Below are 23,400 nucleotides of genomic sequence, written 5' to 3' on the forward strand. Positions count from 1 at the left end.
AGAGAGAGACTACTGTCTGCTGAGAGAGAGAGACTACTGTCTGCTGAGAGAGAGAGAGACTACTGTCTGCTGAGAGAGAGAGAGAGACTACTGTCTGCTGAGAGAGAGAGACTACTGTCTGCAGAGAGAGAGAGAGAGAGAGAGAGAGAGAGACTACTGTCTGCTGAGAGAGAGAGACTACTGTCTGCTGAGAGAGAGAGACTACTGTCTGCTGAGAGAGAGAGAGAGAGAGACTACTGTCTGCTGAGAGAGAGACTACTGTCTGCTGAGAGAGAGAGACTACTGTCTGCTGAGAGAGAGAGAAGAGAAAGACTACTGTCTGCTGAGAGAGAGAGAGAGACTACTGTCTGCTGAGAGAGAGAGAGAGACTACTGTCTGCTGAGAGAGAGAGAGACTGAGCTGGAGAGAGAGAGAGAGAGAGAGACTACTGTCTGCTGAGAGAGAGAGACTACTGTCTGCTGAGAGAGAGGGTACTATGCTGAGAGAGAGAGAGAGACTACTGTCTGCTGAGAGAGAGAGAGTACTGTCTGCTGAGAGAGAGAGAGAGAGAGAGACTACTGTCTGCTGAGAGAGAGAGAGTACTGTCTGCTGAGAGAGAGAGAGAGAGACTACTGTCTGCTGAGAGAGAGAGACTACTGTCTGCTGAGAGAGAGAGACTACTGTCTGCTGAGGAGAGAGAGACTACTGTGGCTGAGAGAGAGAGACTACTGTCTGCTGAGAGAGAGAGAGACTACTGTCTACTGATAGAGAGAGAGAGAGAGAGACTACTATCTGCTGAGAGAGAGAGAGACTACTGTCTGCTGAGAGAGAGGGAGACTACTGTCTGCTGAGAGAGAGAGAGAGACTACTGTCTGCTGAGAGAGAGAGACTACTGTCTGCTGAGAGAGAGAGAGACTACTGTCTGCTGAGAGAGAGAGAGAGAGAGAGAGACTACTGTCTGCTGAGAGAGAGAGAGAGACTACTGTCTGCTGAGAGAGAGACTACTGTCTGCTGAGAGAGAGAAAGACTACTGTCTGCTGAGAGAGAGAGACTACTGTCTGCTGAGAGAGAGAGACTACTGTCTGCTGAGAGAGAGAGACTACTGTCTGCTGAGAGAGAGAGACTACTGTCTGCTGAGAGAGAGACTACTGTCTGCTGAGAGAGAAGACTACTGTCTGCTGAGAGAGAGAGACTACTGTCTGCTGAGAGAGAGAGACTACTGTCTGCTGAGAGAGAGAGACTACTGTCTGCTGAGAGAGAGAGAGACTACTGTCTGCTGAGAGAGAGAGACTACTGTCTGCTGAGAGAGAGAGACTACTGTCTGCTGAGAGAGAGAGAGAGACTACTGTCTGCTGAGAGAGAGAGAGAGAGAGACTACTGTCTGCTGAGAGAGAGGTTGGTCCATTCAACAGAATGAGACAACAGACACTCTCAGTTCACCCCCCTCCCCCCTCTTCCAAAGTTTCCATATCATGGTCTTGTCATCTGGACTACAAACAAGAACTACATTTGTTCCCAAAGACCCCCCCCCCCCCCCCCCCCCCCCCCTAACGTCTAACGTGTCACTTCCTGTGCTGCGTTGCAGGATGGGCTTGATCGATGAGTTCAACACCCAGCCTGCCATCCTGGTGTTCCTGCTGTCCACCAAGGCTGGAGGTCTGGGCATCAACCTGACCTCGGCTAACGTGGTGATCCTGCACGACATGGACTATAACCCCTACAACGACAAGCAGGCCGAGGACCGCTGCCACCGCCTCGGACAGACCCGGTTAGGGATGAGCATGAAAAATCGATCTTAAATTATTAATAATTTTTATGATTTTAGTTTTTTTATTAATTCTTTTTTATTTATTTTAATTTTTTTACATATTCTTTTCACGTGTATGTGTAAAATTATAACTGTTTGTTGGTTTCCTTAATTAAACTAAGAACAAAATTATTAAGTACAAAATTAAAATAAAAATATTAAAAAATATATATATATATATATTATAATTTTTTTTATTGTTTTTAGTAATACACGATCACTCGAGTATAGCATGCAATCAATCGATCTGGATTCTTCTTAAAATGCCCATCCCTAGACCAGGTCAGCAACACACAGACACCACCGCTTCCATTTCAATCAAACATTGAAGGGAGGGTGCATTTTACCAGGATTTTAGGGCTATGTCCCCCCGACTAAGGATTTGGATAGTCGACTTTGATTGGCCGAAATTTGCAGATAGTCGACTGGTAGTCGACTACCCCCCTGAATAAAACATTTATTAAAAAAAGTATAATTAAAAAAGAATTTATAATAATTTGTATCATTCCATTTGGGCTGTGGGGGGTGCTTAACACATTGTGTGCTAGCCGGATATGACGATTTATCGCTTGGATGCCAGCACGTTAATCAATGGGAGGACGAGCACATTTGCGAGCGATTAAACTATATCTTAAATGATGGCTATGTGTCTAATACACCCATCGCTTATCAATGACTTGCTTGCAGTCAATATGTACGAAACGGATTGTTTTTTCATCGGTACATTTCCGTTTTATACCGTTTTGAATAAGAGTATAGTTTTGGAGATTTCTAGAAAGAAAAAAATATTCCGCGATAATAGCCATTTACTGGAATACACAAAACATGTTGTCATTTTCCGGCTGATTTATGAATCGTTTTCAAATAAACGCTAGATTATCGAGAGTATTTGTGTTCTTATGCACGATACAAAAGCGGGCTGAAAAATCAATTATTCGTGCCGCGCTCATCGCCTAACGCCACACACGTTGTGAACGCTGTGAAAAACAACTCTGATTAACCCAAAACTGGTAACATAGAGTCCTTACCTCAGATCAGATGTTCTGCGAAAAGATTAATCCAATTCCTGATCGCCATTCCAAATATTGATCGCGTTTATTGATCCAACGTTATAGTCCGAAACGCATAATCGAAAGCTGCTCCGAGCCTCCCCAGTGAATGTGGTAACAGACACTGCTTGCCAGAGATGGGGAAACCCTGGACCGGAGTTTTTCTCTGATGCACATGGCCACTCAATCCAATCCAATGATGTGCATTACCATCCGGGAGACGATAGGGGGCGGTATTTGCCATTTTCGAGCTCAGAGCCATTCCCAATGATAACGTCAGGCTGGACGGATGAAAAATGAATGGATATCGCTAATAAAATAAATAACGATTAAATAACGAGAAATCGAATTATTGGCAACCATGGCATGGCGAGAAATAACGAGAAATCTCGTTGTTGGCAACCAATGTGTTAATGTCTGAAGGAGTCGACGGAAGGCTTCTTGTCCTCTGCGAAAGCATGCAATTGGTCCACTGATGGATACATCTTGATTTTGTCTACTCTAGTGTGTTCATTAGATGGGTGAAATCCTCTTTCAGTGCCTCTGTGCCCGTTTTCTTAGGCAGTTCGCCTCGCTGGTATGCGCACCATTAGTGTTAGCCACGTTTCTAGGCCTCATTGCTTTTGGAAAGAATGATTTAAAAAAATATATATATAATATAATTATTATTAAAAATAAATTGCATTAGACTAAGAGGTTGGCAGTCGACTACGGCTCCTTTCAATCTATTAGTCGACTATTCGAGGTCAGCCCTATCAGGGTTACAACATTATACTGACTGGTCTCAGTGAGGTGGTACATTGTTATTATACTGACTGATCTCAGTGAGGTGGTACATTGTTATTATACTGACTGGTCTCAGTGAGGTGGTACATTGTTATTATACTGACTGATCTCAGTGAGGTGGTACATTGTTATTATACTGACTGGTCTCAGTGAGGTGGTACATTGTTATTATACTGACTGATCTCAGTGAGGTGGTACATTGTTATTATACTGACTGATCTCAGTGAGGTGGTACATTGTTATTATACTGACTGATCTCAGTGAGGTGGTACATTGTTATTATACTGACTGATCTCAGTGAGGTGGTACATTGTTATTATACTGACTGATCTCAGTGAGGTGGTACATTGTTATTATACTGACTGGTCTCAGTGAGATGGTACATTGTTATTATACTGACTGATCTCAGTGAGGTGGTACATTGTTATTATACTGACTGATCTCAGTGAGGTGGTACATTGTTATTATACTGACTGGTCTCAGTGAGGTGGTACATTGTTATTATACTGACTGATCTCAGTGAGGTGGTACATTGTTATTATACTGACTGGTCTCAGTGAGGTGGTACATTGTTATTATACTGACTGATCTCAGTGAGGTGGTACATTGTTATTATACTGACTGATCTCAGTGAGGTGGTACATTGTTATTATACTGACTGGTCTCAGTGAGGTGGCACATTATTATACTGACTGATCTCAGAGAGGTGGTCTGTTCATATCTCCTTCAGATGTGATCTCAGACACGACTGGCCACTAAATTATATTGATTGGCCCAAGGAGGGAGGTGGTCAGAGTGAGATACTGCAGTTAAAATCTTATCCTAGATTATCTCTCCCAATGTAAATTTGGTTGAAATTGCATTTGGTGCACATATCTTGCTATCTTTGTGCTACATATGTTCCTCTTATTATCTATGTCCATCATATTAGGTATAGGTTTCATGACCAGTGTCTGTCCAGAGTGTGAGGTGATTAAACTGGTGTCTCAGTGTCTCTGTCCCTCAGAGCGTGAGGTGATTAAACTGGTGTCTCAGTGTCTCTGTCCCTCAGAGTGTGAGGTGATTAAACTGGTGTCTCAGTGTGTCTGTCCCTCAGAGTGTGAGGTGATTAAACTGGTGTCTCAGTGTCTCTGTCCCTCAGAGCGTGAGGTGATTAAACTGGTGTCTCAGTGTCTCTGTCCCTCAGAGCGTGAGGTGATTAAACTGGTGTCTCAGTGTCTCTGTCCCTCAGAGCGTGAGGTGATTAAACTGGTGTCTCAGTGTCTCTGTCCTTCAGAGCGTGAGGTGATTAAACTGGTGTCTCAGTGTCTCTGTCCCTCAGAGTGTGAGGTGATTAAACTGGTGTCTCAGTGTCTCTGTCCCTCAGAGCGTGAGGTGATTAAACTGGTGTCTCAGTGTCTCTGTCCCTCAGAGCGTGAGGTGATTAAACTGGTGTCTCAGTGTCTCTGTCCTTCAGAGCGTGAGGTGATTAAACTGGTGTCTCAGTGTCTCTGTCCTTCAGAGCGTGAGGTGATTAAACTGGTGTCTCAGTGTCTCAGTCCCTCAGAGCGTGAGGTGATTAAACTGGTGTCTCAGTGTCTCTGTCCTTCAGAGCGTGAGGTGATTAAACTGGTGTCTCAGTGTCTCTGTCCCTCAGAGCGTGAGGTGATTAAACTGGTGTCTCAGTGTCTCTGTCCCTCAGAGCGTGAGGTGATTAAACTGGTGTCTCAGTGTGTCTGTCCCTCAGAGTGTGAGGTGATTAAACTGGTGTCTCAGTGTGTCTGTCCCTCAGAGCGTGAGGTGATTAAACTGGTGTCTCAGTGTGTCTGTCCCTCAGAGCGTGAGGTGATTAAACTGGTGTCTCAGTGTGTCTGTCCCTCAGAGCGGTGAGGTGATTAAACTGGTGTCTCAGTGTCTCTGTCCCTCAGAGCGTGAGGTGATTAAACTGGTGTCTCAGTGTGTCAGTCCCTCAGAGCGGTGAGGTGATTAAACTCTTAACAGGCGCCCCCAAAAGTGGCCATTTTAGTTTTAGTTTTTGAGGACTGCATACTTTTTTTGCAAACCAAAATACTATACTTTATACTTATAGCACATGCATTTGAAAGATAACATTCTGGCAGCTGATTGGCGCAGTGGGCAAGGCGCTCGCCACTAACGCAGGAGACGCTGGGTTCGAGCCCAGCTCTCGGCGTTGCTACCGGCTGGCCGGTCGTTCATACTAACACAATTGGCAAGTGTTAGAGGGTGGGAAAGCCGGTGGGTGGGGATTGGACGTTGTGGACAGCGACTCCTACGGGTCGGTTTGGTGACGCCGGTGCGGTGGAAGCAGGAAGTAGCGGGGGCACCATGAGCCTCCCACGCGTTACTCCTCGCCACTGAGAGTTCGAGCTGCTGCGGTGAAAAGATGCGACAGGCTGCCTCCTTGTGTACCGGAGGGGACACGTGATGCAAGGCTTCTGTCCTCACTACAGCCAACCAGTGGGAGGCATAGTCTAGCAACGTTCAAGACAGGGGAGGGTAGAATTGGATACACAAAATTGGGATGGGAGAAAAATAGAAGAAATGGGGAGAAAAAGCGGATAAAAAAAAGAAAGATAACATTCTGAGGTTTCTGATACAATAAAGAAATTTCACTTTTAGTGCTAATGAAATAGAGTAACATAGGTCGGAACTTGGGTTGTAGACAAACTTGTTACTAACGTTTTTCTGTAGCTGTTGCAATATCCAGAAGTAGTATTATCCAAAAGATTTGTATGAGCTGGAAAACACCCAGGGTCCATAGCCTGAGTCTTGTGTAGTACATGTCCAAATTTCAAATCCGTTTCAGAAATGAGTGATTAGGAGCGATTTTGGTCAACTGGAAAAAAAAATAAAAGCTCTGCAGGTTTCAGTTTTCTCATTGACTCCAATGCATTCCACGTTTTTTTCTCTTCCTGTTTTCGCTTGTGACTTTTCACCTAGATCCCTGATTCGCTCATCCCCATCAGGGGCGTTTTTAGGGTTAGAAAACATTGGGGGCTTCAGCCCAGGGGGATGGAGGGGGGGGGGTCACTTATTTATTTATTTATTTAGCCAGATAAAACATTGATCTGGTCCAAGAAGCCCCAACAGGAGTACAAATATACATATATACACATATATATATATATATATATATATATATATATATATATATATATATATATATACATATACTGTACATACATACACATATACACCAATAACAAAATAAAAACAGTTAACACTTTGGCTGCCATGGGTTAAATTCATTATCAACCGTAGGTTGCCGGCTCTATTTGTCTATAGAGAAAGTCCCCTTCTTTGCAGGGCTATAACTTTTTAAATTCTATTGCTACATTGCCATTATTAGGGCCCATTCAAAGTCCTATATGTATTGTTCATTGTGTAGCAACGTTAAACCTTTTCATTCACATATTCATAGTAAAGTATGGTCTAATGTATAAGTATGTTTTCATCTCTTTCTGCAGCTTTCTCCAGAACGTGATCTATAGCCCCAAATACATTATATTGATGATGCAATACAGTTTTATGGCAATCAGCGCGATATAAAAAATTCCAACTAGACGTACTTCTAGAAGTTACTACACGTCATCTGATGTTGACCGGATGGGCTAGGGGGCGTTTATAATTCCGTGGGCAGCGTTATACCAATCATCTAATGTGGGTCAAATGTTGATAATAGCAGTTAGTATCGAAGACGGTAACTTTACACGCTAAAACTCACCCCAGTCTCCGCGCGCCGTTGGGCGATCATCGTAGAGTAGAAATTGTATCATTATGGGATGTAGATTTACCCGGTCCATCTCCAGCTTGTATAATGGTATATACGTCCAAATCATGTTGTTTATCGAGTTATTGGCAATCGATCGCTATGTAGTGTGACGAGCCAAAGTCCCGGGACATGTACCGAGTGCCCGGAAGTAATACGGCCGTCCAGCACAACCTCTACGGCACTTCCTGTTAAGCGATTGCGCCGATCGGCCACCAGATGGCGCTCCTGAACTGCCAGAGAGCTCAGTGGGTCCTCCTGGTGGATCTCAGGCCAGCGGAGGGGACATATGAATCCGATCCCAGATTTTTGAAATATTGATATCAAAGACACTGTAAAGCGTCTTCGGCAACTTGAGCATGGCCGGGAATGACGTGTTTAAGCGTTTCCCGGCACCCAAAGTGTTAAGAATCATACACATAAGCAAATAAACAAACAAACAAACATGTGCACAGCCTATGTACAAAATAAATAAACAGTTCATCTCTAGTCTTTACAGTTTTCTTCAATTGCATAAACACTCAAATCAAAAGTATTACACAATTATCAAAACCTTACACTCAAGGAGCAAAATATATGCCCAGATTTGCACCCCTACAATGTCAGCCTCACTTTTTGCAAAACAATACACACAGTGATTTGCAAAACACTAAACACACTTGCATTACATTAGATACAGAATGTCAAACTACCACACATATGAGTCAATTGGTTAAACACAGCCATCAGATGCACAAACACACCATTGCTTAATTGTAGATACACAATCAGGTTTAAGCACTATAAAAATGCAGCAGGTGAGTTCACCTGTCTTCAACCAAAATGGAAGGAGAGTGAAGTACTGTACACAGAGAACGTGAAAATATACAATACATTCACCAAACACTACACAAGACAACCAATGATGCAGACTGATGAAAATATACATTTTCTCCCATTTTCCCAAATCAGTCAACATGTCAACATGGAGAATCACAACAAAAAACTATCTTGCCAGATCCAGCTAGGCAAAGAGATAATGTCTAGTATTTTCTGTTAAAAAAAATTCAAAAAAAAATTGTTACTGTAATTTTAACCTGTACTGGATACAGTATTTTATGTTTGTCTGATATTTGCTGAGCTTACAGTGTTATGCACATAGTAGCATGAAAACTGGGACATGTATTGTTGTGATTCTCCATGTTGAAATGTTGACTGATTTGGTTATATGGAGAGAACATTTATATTTTCATCAGTCTGCATCATTGATTTGGGTATATGGAGAGAAAATGTTATTTTTTTCATCAGTCTGCATCATTGATTTGGGTATATGTAGATAAATAAATTATATTTTCATCAGTCTACAGCATTGGTCTTGTGTGAATTTATTGTATATTTGCACATTCTCTGCGTACTTCACTTACAGTACTCTAATCACTGAGAAGTAGAATTGCTAAATGTGTTTTAGGTTAAGCACAGCAGTGTGTGTAACTGGTTCAAACAGAATTAAGACATTATGTAACGTGTGTTTCATATGGTAACAAAATTAGTGTATGGTTTTGACAAGTGTTTAATTTAGCAAAGGATCTGAGGTGTTCTGATAATTGTGTGTGTGGTTGTGCTAATTGTGTGTTTTGAAACACCGGGCCCCGTTTTCAAAATCATGCTTAGGCAATCGAAAAAAAACTATTGTGTGTTTCATTATATACATATGTTTCAGTCTTCTCATAAAAAAAATATTCAATTTTTGGGTCTTTTCCTGCCTTTGGTCCGCTTTGCATTCACATCTCAAATGAACCGCAGCAGGGTTCACTTGCAAGAGTGAATGAGCTTTCACACCACCCCAAACCAACCAGACTATCCGAGGTTCGATTAAAGCTTATTATAGGACACTGGACATGGGTATGGATGGCTCCAGGTGCTGCTGCGTTAAAGTGCACATCTTCAATATCTGTACTATTTAAAAGCACAGTGCAGGACACACTCAAAGGTTATCGCACCTCAGAGATGGCAGTGGACATGTATGACAGGACAAAGGCCATATGTAATGGCCTTTGGATTGAGGAACATACTACCAGCCAAAGGACGAAGCAGAAAAGGATGGACGAGTATGTAGTTGAGTCATCTAGTGGCACAAGCTCAGACCTCAGCTCAGGAGATCAGCTGAGACAGAGACTGTTCTATCCAGTCGTCGACAGAATGCTGCAAGAGCTTGAGAGCAGGTTCTCATGAGTTGGATAACAACTTATGAGAGGCATACAGGCATGTTATCCAGCCTCAGACCAGTTTCTCTCAGTGGAATTGCTGCAACCCCTCGCCACACATTACAATATCCAACTATTGCCAGAGGAGATCACAGTTGCAAAGCGTTTCCTGGTCAGGACAGGCAGAGATGCAGTCCCTACTATCCAAAGTGTCTTTTCCCTCCTGGATGATAATAATAATAATAATAATAATAATAATAATAATAATAATAATAATAATAATAATAATAATAATAATAATAATAATAATAATAATAATAATAATAATGCATTTGATTTATAAGGCGCCTTTCAGGACACTAAAAAAAAGTCCACAAATCGGTGAATGAAAGAATTATAGGATCAAATGAAAACTACTTACTAAAAATGTTTAAAAGTACTAAAAACCAACAAAAAATACCAAATGCTGGGATGCTGACATACAAAAAAAAAAAAAAAGTAAAGTTAAAAAAAAAAAAAATGTAAACAATTATTTTATTTTTTATTTTTTTTTAGATCCGGGGCTAGGAGAATAACATCCGGGGCTAAAGCCCCGGAAGCCCAGGGCTAAAGCCCCGGAAGCCCAGGGCTAACGACGCCACTGATCCCCATGTGGGGTATCATTGGAAAGCCACACTCATTGGTTACAACCCTCCAATAATTTTTGAGATCGCCAAATGATTAACAGAGCTAGAGCCTCGGGAGTCGGGGGTGGTATTCGAAAGAAAATAAAAGTCTGCCGTGTGTCCTCTGTCCCTCAGAGCGGTGAGGTGATTAAACTGGTGTCTCTGTCCCTCAGAGTGGTGAGGGTGATTAAACTGGTGTCTCTGTCCCTCAGAGTGGTGAGGGTGATTAAGCTGGTGTCTCAGGACTCCATTGAAGAAACCATCCTCAACATGGGAAAGAACAAACTCCAACTGGAACAGGACATGACTGCTACCCAGGACGGTAAAACCCTCAACACACCATCTTTATTGTTATATTTTATTCTTGACACCTGAACTTCCCTAAGGGTTGAATAAAGGTCTATCTTATCTTGTCTTTACTACGCTCATTAAAGGAACACTTATCTTATCTTTACTACACACATTAAAGGGACACTTATCTTATCTTTACTACGCTCATTAAGGGACACTTAAGGAGCTGTGTTCGTCTCTAAGACAGAGCTGTGTTTGTCTCTAAGACAGAGCTGTGTTTGTCTTCTCTAAGACAGAGCTGTGTTTGTCTTTAAGACAGAGCTGTGTTTGTCTCTAAGACAGAGCTGTGTTTGTCTTTAAGACAGCCGTGTTTGTCTCTAAGACAGAGCTGTGTTTGTCTCTAAGACAGAGCTGTGTTTGTCTTTAAGACAGAGCCGTGTTTGTCTCTAAGACAGAGCTGTGTTTGTCTCTAAGACAGAGCTCTGTTTGTCTTTAAGACAGAGCTGTGTTTGTCTCTAAGACAGAGCTGTGTTTGTCTTTAAGACAGAGCTGTGTTTGTCTTTAAGACAGAGCTGTGTTTGTCTCTAAGACAGAGCTGTGTTTGTCTTTAAGACAGAGCTGTGTTTGTCTCTAAGACAGAGCTGTGTTTGTCTTTAAGACAGAGCCGTGTTTGTCTCTAAGACAGAGCTGTGTTTGTCTCTAAGACAGAGCTCTGTTTGTCTTTAAGACAGAGCTGTGTTTGTCTCTAAGACAGAGCTGTGTTTGTCTTTAAGACAGAGCTGTGTTTGTCTTTAAGACAGAGCTGTGTTTGTCTCTAAGACAGAGCTGTGTTTGTCTTTAAGACAGAGCTGTGTTTGTCTCTAAGACAGAGCTGTGTTTGTCTTTAAGACAGAGCTGTGTTTGTCTCTAAGACAGAGCTGTGTTTGTCTTTAAGACAGAGCCGTGTTTGTCTCTAAGACAGAGCTGTGTTTGACAGAGCCGTGTTTGTCTCTAAGACAGAGCTGTGTTGGTCTCTAAGACAGAGCTGTGTTTGTTTTCCAGGGAGTGAAGACTCCATCCCAGATGACATGGCAGCACTCCTGAAGACTTCACTGGGGCTGTGAACCATCTTCAGTTCCCCTGCTCCGCCCCCAGGCTGACCACCAGGCCACACCCACTGACCACCAGGCCACACCCACCTCATGTCCCTTCAGCTCCCTTCCCTCTCTCTGGTTCTCACTCTCTGCTCTTCCTTTCCCCCTCTCTCCTAACCACAGCAGCTTCCCGTATCCATATTTGGGCAACTTCCTGTTCCTCCTGATCATGTCACGCGTCCCCGTCCACCCGTTTCATCAAAACGTATCAACCCAACTGTAGATCCACTCCGGTTCTCCTCGTCCACCAGATCATAGACTGTTCACAGACGTTTCCCAGCCCTTTTTCCTGTAGCTGTTCTAACTAGGGATGCACCGATCTGATATTGATATCGGATATCGGCCCCGATATGACTGAAATAGCTGGATCGGGTATCGGTAAAAAAAAATATATATATATATCGGATAAAAAAATTATGTTTTATATAATAAATAAATAAAATTATAAATAACAATTCAGTACATTTATATCTATTTGTTACATTTAGTTTCACTAAGTTAGGGAAGTAATGTTTTAAGTCAAGCCTGATGTTGCCTTGCACAAAATAATGATCCCAGTCTCTTCCACACAGTGAGGCACACAGTTTATTAATTGAACAATGGGTATTTACATTACATTTAGTCATTTAGCTGACTCTTTTATCCAAAGCGACTTACAAGTTCTGTAAGTCAGCAGGAAGGGCACAACTCTATCAGCTGAGTAACAATGTTCATCAAAGTGTTGAGTGCTACAGTGTAGCTTAGTATATTAGGACTAGTTAGGGTTAGATTAAAAAAAAGAATATATCAGATAATGTTATGGGTATTGGATCGGTACTCGGTATCGGCCGATACCCAAAGCCAGGTATCGGTATCGGGACTGAAAAAGTTGGATCGGTGCATCCCTAGTTCTAACAGCCTTTTTGCACAGCCACACGTACACCAGTCTCACATTGCCAGAACTATCTCCACACTGCGTTATAGCATTGTAGCAGCACACACACACACACACACACACACACACATGGTGAACGGAGGTTGGACAGCATTTTGTCTTCTGGAGATGGAAGGGTACGTTGAGAGAAAGAGGGAGAGAAGGATGGAAAGCCTGTTTTACAATCTATTTCTCTCTCTCTCTGCTCTCAGAAGTACATGTGAGATATTGTTTTTTAATATTGTCACAGCATATGCCTGTGTTTATAACTGCTAAATGATCATTGTCAGATATTTGTAATATTTCATCTAGAAATAATTTTCACTGAAATTGTGTTTTTGAATTATGCTACAAAATGAGGATAAGGTTAGCCTTCTGTAGTGTGGTTGTGAAAGGGTTAACCCTTTGTCGTGTGACAGTGAAAGGGTTAATAGCCCAAGTTCTGACATTGCAAAACATATTTTCTACCAAAGAAAATCTGTGTTTTCAGGCCTGCTTTGTGCTTCACAGGGAAACGAAGATGCTGAAGTAAAAGTAAGTTGGTCAAAAAAGTTTGGCAACTACTGTGGTTTAGTCACAACATGTGGTTCTTTCTAAAGCTAGCAGCTGATTTTATTACACCACCGTTGACAAGTTTTGACACCTTTGATAATTGATTAACCTTGTGTTTTGCCTCATCTTGTCTTATTTTTTTTTTAAATGTTTCCTGTGAATGAAGTTTAAATAAAGGTTTAATCTCTCACTGGACTCTTAACAAAGTCCCTCTTATATGGAAATCTGCCTTTGTTCTCCCCCTGTTGAAAGGGGGATGATTTAATGATGAGTTAATGATTTAATTTAGTCTTTAGACAACAAGCTAATTGACGCATAGCTCGTCATGGTAGTTTTGGCATATTTATTGCTCACGACATATTTACAATGTCCAAGTGAATTCCAACAGGTAGTCAATGTAGGCAATAATCCACAATGCAAATGACAAATCATAAAACCACATGTAGTTTCAAGTTTCAAGTTTCAAGTTTCTTTAATAGTTGTCATACAGAAGTACAGAATACTTTTATACAAAATGCTTCTTACTGTTGCGCTCCAGAGACTGTGCAAGACAAGATAAGTATGAAATAAAATAACATAGTAAAATTAGAAGTAAAAAAAATTAGGTCACAGTGTTCAGTTTAGACATATGTATAATGTTCGATGCAGAATAGACGTAGTTACCATACAATATACAATACTGTGCAGTGTACTAATATACAATACTATATAGTGCAAGGCAGAAATGGAGAAATGGGACGAGGTGCAATTTAGGTACAATCCACAGTAGGTGTACGAGTTGTAGTGCAAATCCTTTATCAATAAATATAAAGTGTAAGTGTGTTTGTGTGATCTAAAGTGTGGAGAGTGGGTGCTGCAGTGTGTTGTTTGTTTGAGTGAGTGTGTGCGTGTGGGTGTGTGTGCTGTGTGCATTTGATGGTTGTTGCATAGTGATTATTGTTCGTTTAGCAGCCTGATGGCCTGGGGATAGAAGCTTCTTCTGAGTCTTTCTGTGCTCGCCTTAAGACTCCGGTATCGCTTGCCTGACCGCAGCAGTTCAAAGAGGCAGTTGTTCGGGTGGCTCGAGTCCTTAATAATTCTCTTAGCCTTCCCCTTGCACCGCTTGTTGTAAATGTTCTGGAGGGTGGGAAGCCCCCCTCCAATTGTGCGTTCGGCTGAACGTGTCACTCTTTGTAGTCTGCTACGGTCTTGTGCAGTGCTATTCCCAAACCAGGAGGTGATGTTGCCGGTCAGGATGCTCTCTATTGTACATGAGTAGAAGTTCCTAAGGATCTTCTGACTGACTTGGAACTTCCTTAGGCGCCTGAGGAAGTAGAGGCGTTGTCGTGCCTTCTTCACAACACTGTCAATGTGTGTGGTCCATGTCGAGTCCTCGGATATGTGGGCTCCGAGGTACTTGAAACTGTTCACTCTCTCAACCGGTGCCCCGTCGATGCTGAGGGGGCTGTAGTCCTTGACCCCCGACCTCCTGAAGTCCACAATCATCTCTTTTGTTTTGCTGACGTTCAGGGAGAGGCAGTTCTCCTGACACCACTGTGACAGGTTCTCTACCTCTTCCAGGTAGGCCCTTTCGTCGTTGGCAGAGATCAGGCCCACCACTACTGTGTCATCAGCAAATTTGATGATGGTGTTGTTGTTCCGCTGTGCTACGCAGTCATGTGTGTACAGGGAGTAGAGGAGGGGGCTCAGAACACAGCCCTGGGGGGCCCCTATGTTGAGCGTGATGGATGAGGAGGTGCAGTTGCCGGCTCTTACCACCTGGGGTCTGCCCGTCAGGAAGTCCAAGACCCACTGGCATGCTGGTATGCTATGCTATAGTGCCTGCTGCTAAGCTACATGCAAGGTGCAGTGTGTGATACCAGCATGCAACTCTTGATCACCTGGGCCCAGGAGTTCAAAACTTGTAATCCCTATCTGATTGGATCAGATTTGTATTCATTCATTTCAACTCATTATGAATTGAAAATAGGGGGACCCTGATGTAAACAAGATGAAAGTCTTTCTCTGGTCTGCACCCCCTTAACAAATTGTGTGTATTGAGCTGTACTGTACTGTACCCATTCTGCAATCTGTTAATAAAAAATTCCAATCAATCAATAGGGATTCAATGTTTTGAACTCTTGATCACCTGGACCTGACTTCCTACCTGAATGCAAGTTCTTAGCTCACACCTGGCGCCCAGCGTGCAAAATAGGTACTGCAAAACAAGTATACCAATAGTACATTTATTTATATCAAAATAAATAGATGAGTACAAATGGCTCCAACGAGCATCACTGTGCAGCCCTTTCCATTTACCTATCTATGGCTTTTGATACTGTGGATCATGCTATATTGAATCAGTGTAGGACTGTCCAAGGAAACTATAAAAGAAGGAAGGGTCATCACGTCAGAATACCAGCGTTTTATGCTCGGTTTGGTGCCAAACGTTGGTGCTAGTTCTATTGAAGCCTGTATTAAAATCCAAAATATAAAAGCTATCTGAGGAAATATACATCAACCAATATATGAAACATTAGCTAGTTAACAATGCAACAAATTTCGGATGATTCTGACATCGTTTACGCGCTACACAATGACGTAATGACCCTTCCTTTTATAGTTTCCTTGGGACTGTCGGAACAAACTGTTAGTTTGAAAATGATCTATCAGGCAGATATCGGTGTATGCAGGCTGAAGGTATCACTTCTAGCTCCCTTAGTGTATCCAATGGTGTGCCCCAGGGATCATTCCTGGGATCACTTCTGTTCACTATACAGTATATATCAACAGTCTTATCCAAAATGTTTACAATGCAAATTGTAATAATAATCTTTATTTATAATAATAATAACTATTTATATAGCACTTTTCATACAAGATGCAGCCCCAAGTGCTTCACATTATGATAAAAGAAAGATAAAACAATGAGTAATAACAGATTTTAAAAGAGAACGTAAAGTAAACCACACAGTCTAAAATCACAAGCAAAGAAAATGGATAAAATCGATGATTAAAGAAAATAAAAAAATAGTTGCTAATCAAAAGCAATATTAAAAAGGTATGTTTTTGGCGGTCAGGTGGCGTAGCGGAGATTGTGCTTGTCACCAATGCAAGAGGCTGCGGTCTCGACTCCCGGAGAGTCAGCATTGCCTTGGTTCGGGCTGATCGATTTACTAACCCGTTTGGCTGAGTTAGGGGGAGGGGAGCCGTGGGTGGGTCCACTCCTGGCCGTTGTGGACAGCGACCCCTACAGTTCGGTCGGGGCGCCTGCTCAGCAAGGGTAGGATCTGGAGAGAGGTAGTGCGACCTTCCACACGTTACACTCTCCCGGTGAGAATCTGCGCGGCCAGGCTGGCTGCCGGCTGGCTGCACATGCGTCGGAGGAAAGCATGTGACAGTCTCCGGCCTCTCGGACCAACAGTAGGGGAAAGTGCGCAACAACCAGGAAGGGGGTTGGGAATTGGCATAACGACTAACAGTGGGATGGGGGAAAAAGATTAAAAAAAAATTAAAAAATAAAAATAAAAGGTATGTTTTCAACTGTCGTTTAAAAATGTCCACTGAGCCAGCCTCTAATATTGTTTGGGATTGTGTTCCACAGCTGTGGTGCATAGAAATTTAAAGCAGATGCCCCAATTTTCCCTTAGGCCACCCCAGGAACATTTAAAAGATAAGCTGTGGAGGACCTTAGGGCTCGTGAGGGGACATAAAAAGACAGGAGATCAGAAATTACACCAAGGCTAGTTACTTCCGATGTATAAATCAAATCAAATTTATTTGTAAGGCCCGACAACACACGTTAATGTCCCCATGGGCCGGACACGTCTTCTTTAAACAAGTCAAGAAGAAACACAACAATAAGTCAAGAACAAAACAAGAACACCATAAGGTCCAACCAATTTAAAATAAATGCAAATAAATGAATGAATGCAAGCACTCCCAGACATACCCCACGCAAAGGTAAGGAAAAACTCACTAAAACCTAACAATAGGGAAAGAATGCTCCACAGGCAGTGTGGAGGAGAGAAACCTTAGAAGGGCCATTCAAGGGGGGATCTCCCTTCCTTAGATGTCGGTGATAGTAGTGTTGCAGACTAACAGTTGGTAAGCATGCACTCATGTGTGTAGTGAAACACAGATGAGTGCATGCAATAGCAACTGAACATTTTGAAAAATTAAAGATAGAGCTGATGGCGATAGCAACTGAACATTTTGAAAGATTAAAGATAGAGATGATAGCGAATCTATTTGCACCCTTCATGCAATAGATAGAAGCCCAGAGTGCTTTGACAACACAAAAATAAAATGCATGACTCAGTAAACATTGCATAATACAAGCAATAAAATAAAAGAGTTAAATAAGATTAAAACAAAAGGAATATACTAAGTACAGTTAAAACCTTCCTGCACCCCTGGGACAAAAAACGTCCCAACTGTAGATACTGTACATACTGTACTTGGGATAACCTTGTCTTGATTTAATGCATATCCCCTGAAATTAAGTCAGGCAGTTTTTCTGGGGCAAAAAATTAAGTCTACATTTTTTATTTAATTTATTTTTAGTCTATAGTTTGCCCTGCAACAATACGAGACCTCCCTTTGGTCAAAAAAACGTCCCTATTGACTCCCATGTTAAACACGTTTTTTGAAAACGACGCCATTGCAGATTGAATTAAAAAATATATATTTTTTTTCATCTAGGCCCCTTTATGGTCATTTACATATCCATGATTACATGATTATTTTTTCAAGATGGCCGCATTGCGTCATCTATTTCCGGCGGCCACAGCTTGTGTGTTTACTGCTTATATCCTGCAATGCCGTTCAAAACATATTTTTATCTAAAATGATTTGAGAATTTTTTATGGAGGTCTTAGTGTGGTGTGCATGCGTGTGTTGAGAAATTAATGTGTGTGCATGTGGTCATTTGCAGGTATTATGTGAAAATGGCTAGTACAAAACCCACTTGTTCTCCCTTGCCTTCAAACCCCCCCCCCCCACCCATAACTCCCCCCTCCAACCCGATTGATGTCTGTCTCCTGTCGCTCTGTCTTTTGTGCTATCTCATGCTGTCTTCCCCTGTTCCCCCCATGGTCTCATGTTCCTTTTGTTTTTGTTTCTTTGTTTTTGTTTCTTTGTTTTTGTTTTTACTATGTTCCTAACTACTGTCAGCGACTTCGGGTCATTGAGAAGCGCTATATAAATAAAATGAATTATTATTATTACAAACGGATTTCACATAATGCCTGCGTTTTGACATTTGCAGCCATTTTCACATAATGGCTGCAAATGACCACATGCACACACATTAATTTCTCAACACACGCATGCACACCACACTAAGACCTCCATAAAACATTCTCAAATCATTTTAGATAAAAAATATTTTTTGAACGGCATTGCAGGATATAAGCAGTAAACACACAAGCTGTGGCCGCCGGAAATAGAGGACGCAATGCGGCCATCTTGAATTTTTTTTGTAATCATGCATATGTAAATGCCCATAAAGGGGCCTAGATGAAAACAATTATAAAAATCTAAATTCAATCTGCAATGACGTCGTTTTCAAAAGACGTGTTTAACATGGGAGTCAATAGGGAAGTTTTTTGACCAAAGGGGTAAAGGGATGCAGTGTTTTACACACTGTCACTGCACAAAACATTTTTATGTATCAAACTTATTTTTTTTGCCAATCTTCGACACTCCAGGCTCTCATAATCCCACCCCCAAAAAAATGACATTAGCATTTATGGGATGGAAAATAATTAACCCTTAGTGTTTTTTTGTCTTGAAAATAAGCCACGCTTCAATCACACAAACTGGTATTTAAGGGGTTAAAATCCTGAAAATGAATGAATATTTGATATGTATGTTGAGGACTGAAGTTAATAAAGAGATTAAAAAAAAATATATATATATAATATTCATAAAAAAATATATAAAAATCACATGTAAGTTACCGTACTTTTCGGACTATAAGCCGCGGCTTTTCCCCCCATTTTTCGACCCTGCGGCTTATATAACGGTGCGGCTTATATGCGACTCGACGTGACCAAACCCGAAAATGTACAAATCTAAATATTGCTTTTTTGACTGCATTGAAATGTTATTTATCTGTTCCCTTATTTGCTAAACTTAATACAACTTGTAAATGAGTTAATTCTTGTTATTTGTCCGACAGTATTGTGTCCCAATGCTAATTACATATGGTAATTAAACATTAAAACACCTGCGGCTTATAGTCCAGTGCGGCTTATATATGTACACATCATTCAATTTAGCTGCTGCGGCTTATAGTCAGGTGCGGCTTATAGTGCGAAAAGTACGGTAAGTCCCTTTGGGACAGAAAACGTCCCAAGGGGGTAAATGTGTGCAGTGTATTGGTGGGGTGCAGGAAGGTTAAAAGCCAGGTTAAAAAGATGTGTTTTCAGATGCTGTAAAGGTCCACTGAGTCCATCTCTAATTACTTTGGGTAGAGTGTTCCACAGTTTCGGTGTGTAATAAAATAATATATATATATTGATGATACTGTGATATACCGCTCTCTGCGTCTACACCAACCCAGACTTGTTGTCGGCTACAACATGCTGTTAATAATAATGTACAACTCACCCCATTTTTTTTTTTTTTTTTTTTTTATAAATCTTTCTTCCCCTCCTTTTTCCCGATTTTTCTCCCATCCCACCCTTCCTGGTTGTTGCGTACTTTCCCCTACTGTTGGTCCGGGAGACCGGAGACTGTCACATGCTTTCCTCCGACGCATGTGCAGCCTGGGGCAGGCCAACCTGGCCGCGCAGGTTCTCACCGGGGAGAGTGTAGCGTGTGGGAGGCCACACTATCTCTCCTCAGTTCCAACCCTCGCTGAGCAGGCGCCCCGACCGAACTGTAGGGGTCGCTGTCCACAACGCCCAGGACCCACCCTTCAGCTTTCCCACCCCCTGATACAGCCAATTGTATCAGTGTGAGAGGCCAGCCAAGCTGATAGCAACGCCGGGAGCTGGATTCGAACAGGCGAATCCTAGTGTCTCCCGGTGTTGGTGACGAACGTAATCTCCGAACTCACCCTGATTTAAAACTGGTTTTGAATGCTGACAAAACAAAACTCATGTTGTTTTCAAATGCAAAGACAAAGCCACAGTGAACCTTCCATCTATCACCACTCCTCAGGGCTCGTGAGATTGAGTCTGTATCTCAGTACAAATATCTAGGAATCGTAATTGATGATTCTCTCTCTTAACCCTTTCACCACAGCACTACCAAATGGTTAACCCTTTCACTGCGACACTACAGAAGGTTAACCCTTTACTATCACACTACAGACGGTTAACCGTCTGTAGTGATAGTAAATGGTTAACCTTCTGTAGTGTGACTGTGGTAGTGAAAGGGTTGAGCCTCACATTCAGCAATTGATGGAAAAACGGAAGTTGAAATTGAGTTTTTATTTTAGAAACAAGTCTTGCTTTTCCTTTGAGGCCAAAAGGAGACTAGTCACTCCCACTTTTATGTCTGTGCTGGACTATGGTGACGTTATATACATGCATCTTCACAATGCCAACCATGGAGCACTGAGGTTTATTATTACACATGTTAAAGTCCTGACTCACCGTTGCTCTTTGTGTGCTCCGGTTGGATGGTCTGCCTTGTCCACCAGTAGACTTAACCACTGGCATATGTTTTATTCATATAAGGCTATTCTTGGTCTGCTTCCATCTTACCTACTACGTATCTACATCCTTCAGAAAAGTACTTCGCTCCCAGGACTTATTCCCATCGGTCCCTAAAGACTGTTGAAATAAAGACCTTTCTGATTCTGATTCTGTACTGAATTGGGAAAACGGGTGTTTAAATACGCTGCTCCCTCTGCTTCCAAGCATGCATGCGTGTGTGTTCCGGTGTGTGTGTGTACACTATGAATTGAAAATGGGGGACCCTGATGTAAACAAGACAAACGTCTTTCTCTGGTCTGCATCCCCTTAACAATTGTATGTATTAAGCCGTACTGCATTGTACCCATTCTGCAATCTGTTAAATAAAGTTTTCATTCATTCATGCTAACTGTGTGTGCTAACTGCTAAACATTGAGGATAATTGCATGCCAATTAAAGACCTCTGAACAGGTCCTGCATTATTATTATTATATTATTATTCCAATCAGTTGCAAAAAGATCAGAATCTTCGGGAGCTGGTCTCACTGGATGCATTTAAAGTCATTCTTAATGACTTGAAGGCACATTGCTGTTGATTAATTTATATGTCCCCTGTATGAACCCTGGGGTTCTTGTGTGATGTGTGTGACTGTGATGAATATTGATGGACATTATTTATATTTTGTGATTCTGTCGTTTCTTTTTTTTTATTGTAAACTTTTTACTTTATACCGTAACCTGCATATTTCAAGTTTTGTTTTATTTGTCACATATAAAGTACATGTAGATTACAGTGAAATGCTGAATGCATTGGTTCTGTATGAGCCCCTGAGAATGTGCTTCATACAGAAAAAAAGTTAAAAGAAGAATAAAGTCCCAACACAGATATACAAACTAAAGTACAATGAATAAAAAAAATTCAGACAATGAGGTACAAAAATGAGTTATGGGTGTAGTGCAAATCCTTTTGTAATAAATAGATACAATATGGTGTAAAGTGAGTGTTAACACAATCTGCGCCAAGAAAGAACGAGTTAACTCGTTATTGCCCGCCAATCGAATAATGCCAACAACGGGTTAACTCGTTTTTAGGATCGTTATTTATTTTATTCGCTATCTATTCATAATTCATGGCTACAGCCTCTGCAGACCCTGGTGAATGTGTCTGAGCTGGCAGACGGTCAACACCGCAACAATCTGTTTTTTGCACGTTGACTGGAAGCAACTCACTGACAGTCGACAGCGTTATTACTTATTAGATCCATAGCTATAATATAAAATATAGTTTTAGGCAGGGTGCGAACCATGGGGGAACTGGGGCAGCCATGGCTCCCCTAGATGAGACATCATCTCCCCTGAAAACATGGTTTGTGACTTTTTGGGGGGTCTCTAAAATACTGACAATAAATGCTATTTTTGCCATGCATTTCTAATTTTTCTGTAATTTTCTGTATCGTCATCGTGTATAATAATAAAATTAGGTTTTTGATGTATGATTAATGATTTGCGCACTAATTCACCGTAATAGATGGCAACATGCATCCTATTCTTGCGATTACCATTCGGAGCGTGGCAGCGCTGCAGCCTGCAGGCACGCACAAATCAAACAGTGGTGGGCGTCACTGCAGCCAATGTATCGTCGCAGCCAATGTAAATGGGGCAAGCAAATAATTGTAGCCTATTAGGGTCTTCATATATGATGTCTGGGGGGTGCGTTTTCTAGTGCTCGAAGCAAGCTCAGTGACTCGTCAGTCGAGAAAAGAATGCTTGGAACCAGGAGTATTTCATTGAGTGAGTTAGCTTAGCTAGGCTATACTAAGTCAGGAGTCGGAGAAATAATCACGAGATACTGTAGACAGTGTTGGAACTATCTAACTAAATGGATACTTTTTTTATCATGGAAAGTGCAAGCCCAGATGGCCGGACCACAAAACAACAACAAGTGAGTCTATTACAATATGTGTTCTGTAGTTACTGAAACTGATTGAATATATGACAAGATTCAAGAGGTTTATTTGTCACATACATACACAAGGCCTACAGTATGTCGAGTACAGAAAGCGTCACAGTAAAGTCCTCCCTGCGAGGCACAAGCAGCGCCCCCCCCCTAAAAAATTATGAGCTCCCCCGAAGACCATAGCATGGTTCGCACACTGGTTTTAGGACTCGCAAGTTTGGCATTCTAAAACTATATCCATTGAATAACGCACTGGCGCTGAATGGGGATCAGCGCCCCCTGCTGCTGGCGTCCAATGTGTTAAGGGTGAGTGTGAAATTAATGTAGATGAATGGGTTAATGTTGCATAGTCATTGAGCACCCTGATGGCATGGGGATAGAAGGATGCTACATTAACCCATCCATATACTGCCTTTTACATATCTGTATACTATACATATATCCCTTACTTATACTCGTACAACTAGTTACACTGCTGGCCAGTGTAACGTATAGTGTCTATATCTGTATCACTGTACATAATAATACTACAACTCTGTACATACATCTGATTACCACTATTACTCTGTACTAGTACTAATTTATATATTTTATATCCAGTTTTATAACCTGTACATTGCATATTACTATTGCACTTTGTTACATTTGCACTCTGGTTGGATGCCAGACTTATTTTTGTTGTACTTGT

The 23,400-nt window shown here is 41.7% G+C and overlaps 1 protein-coding gene across 1 annotated transcript in view; it reads left to right on the top strand.

Moving 5' to 3' along the window:
- smarcad1b (SNF2 related chromatin remodeling ATPase with DExD box 1b) overlaps nucleotides 1–13,281 on the top strand; it is a 120,232-nt gene extending 106,951 nt beyond the window's left edge. Inside the window, exons 21-23 of the mRNA XM_084325267.1 lie at nucleotides 1,565–1,747; nucleotides 10,451–10,560; nucleotides 11,571–13,281. Coding sequence (XP_084181393.1) covers nucleotides 1,565–1,747; nucleotides 10,451–10,560; nucleotides 11,571–11,632 — 355 coding nt within the window. The 3' untranslated portion in view covers nucleotides 11,633–13,281. The remainder of the gene's footprint in view (nucleotides 1–1,564; nucleotides 1,748–10,450; nucleotides 10,561–11,570) is intronic.
- The last annotated feature ends 10,119 nt before the right edge of the window (nucleotides 13,282–23,400 follow it).

Source organism: Notolepis coatsorum, assembly GCF_963971535.1.
Source record: "Notolepis coatsorum genome assembly, chromosome: 11".
Lineage (NCBI taxonomy): Eukaryota > Metazoa > Chordata > Actinopteri > Aulopiformes > Paralepididae > Notolepis > Notolepis coatsorum.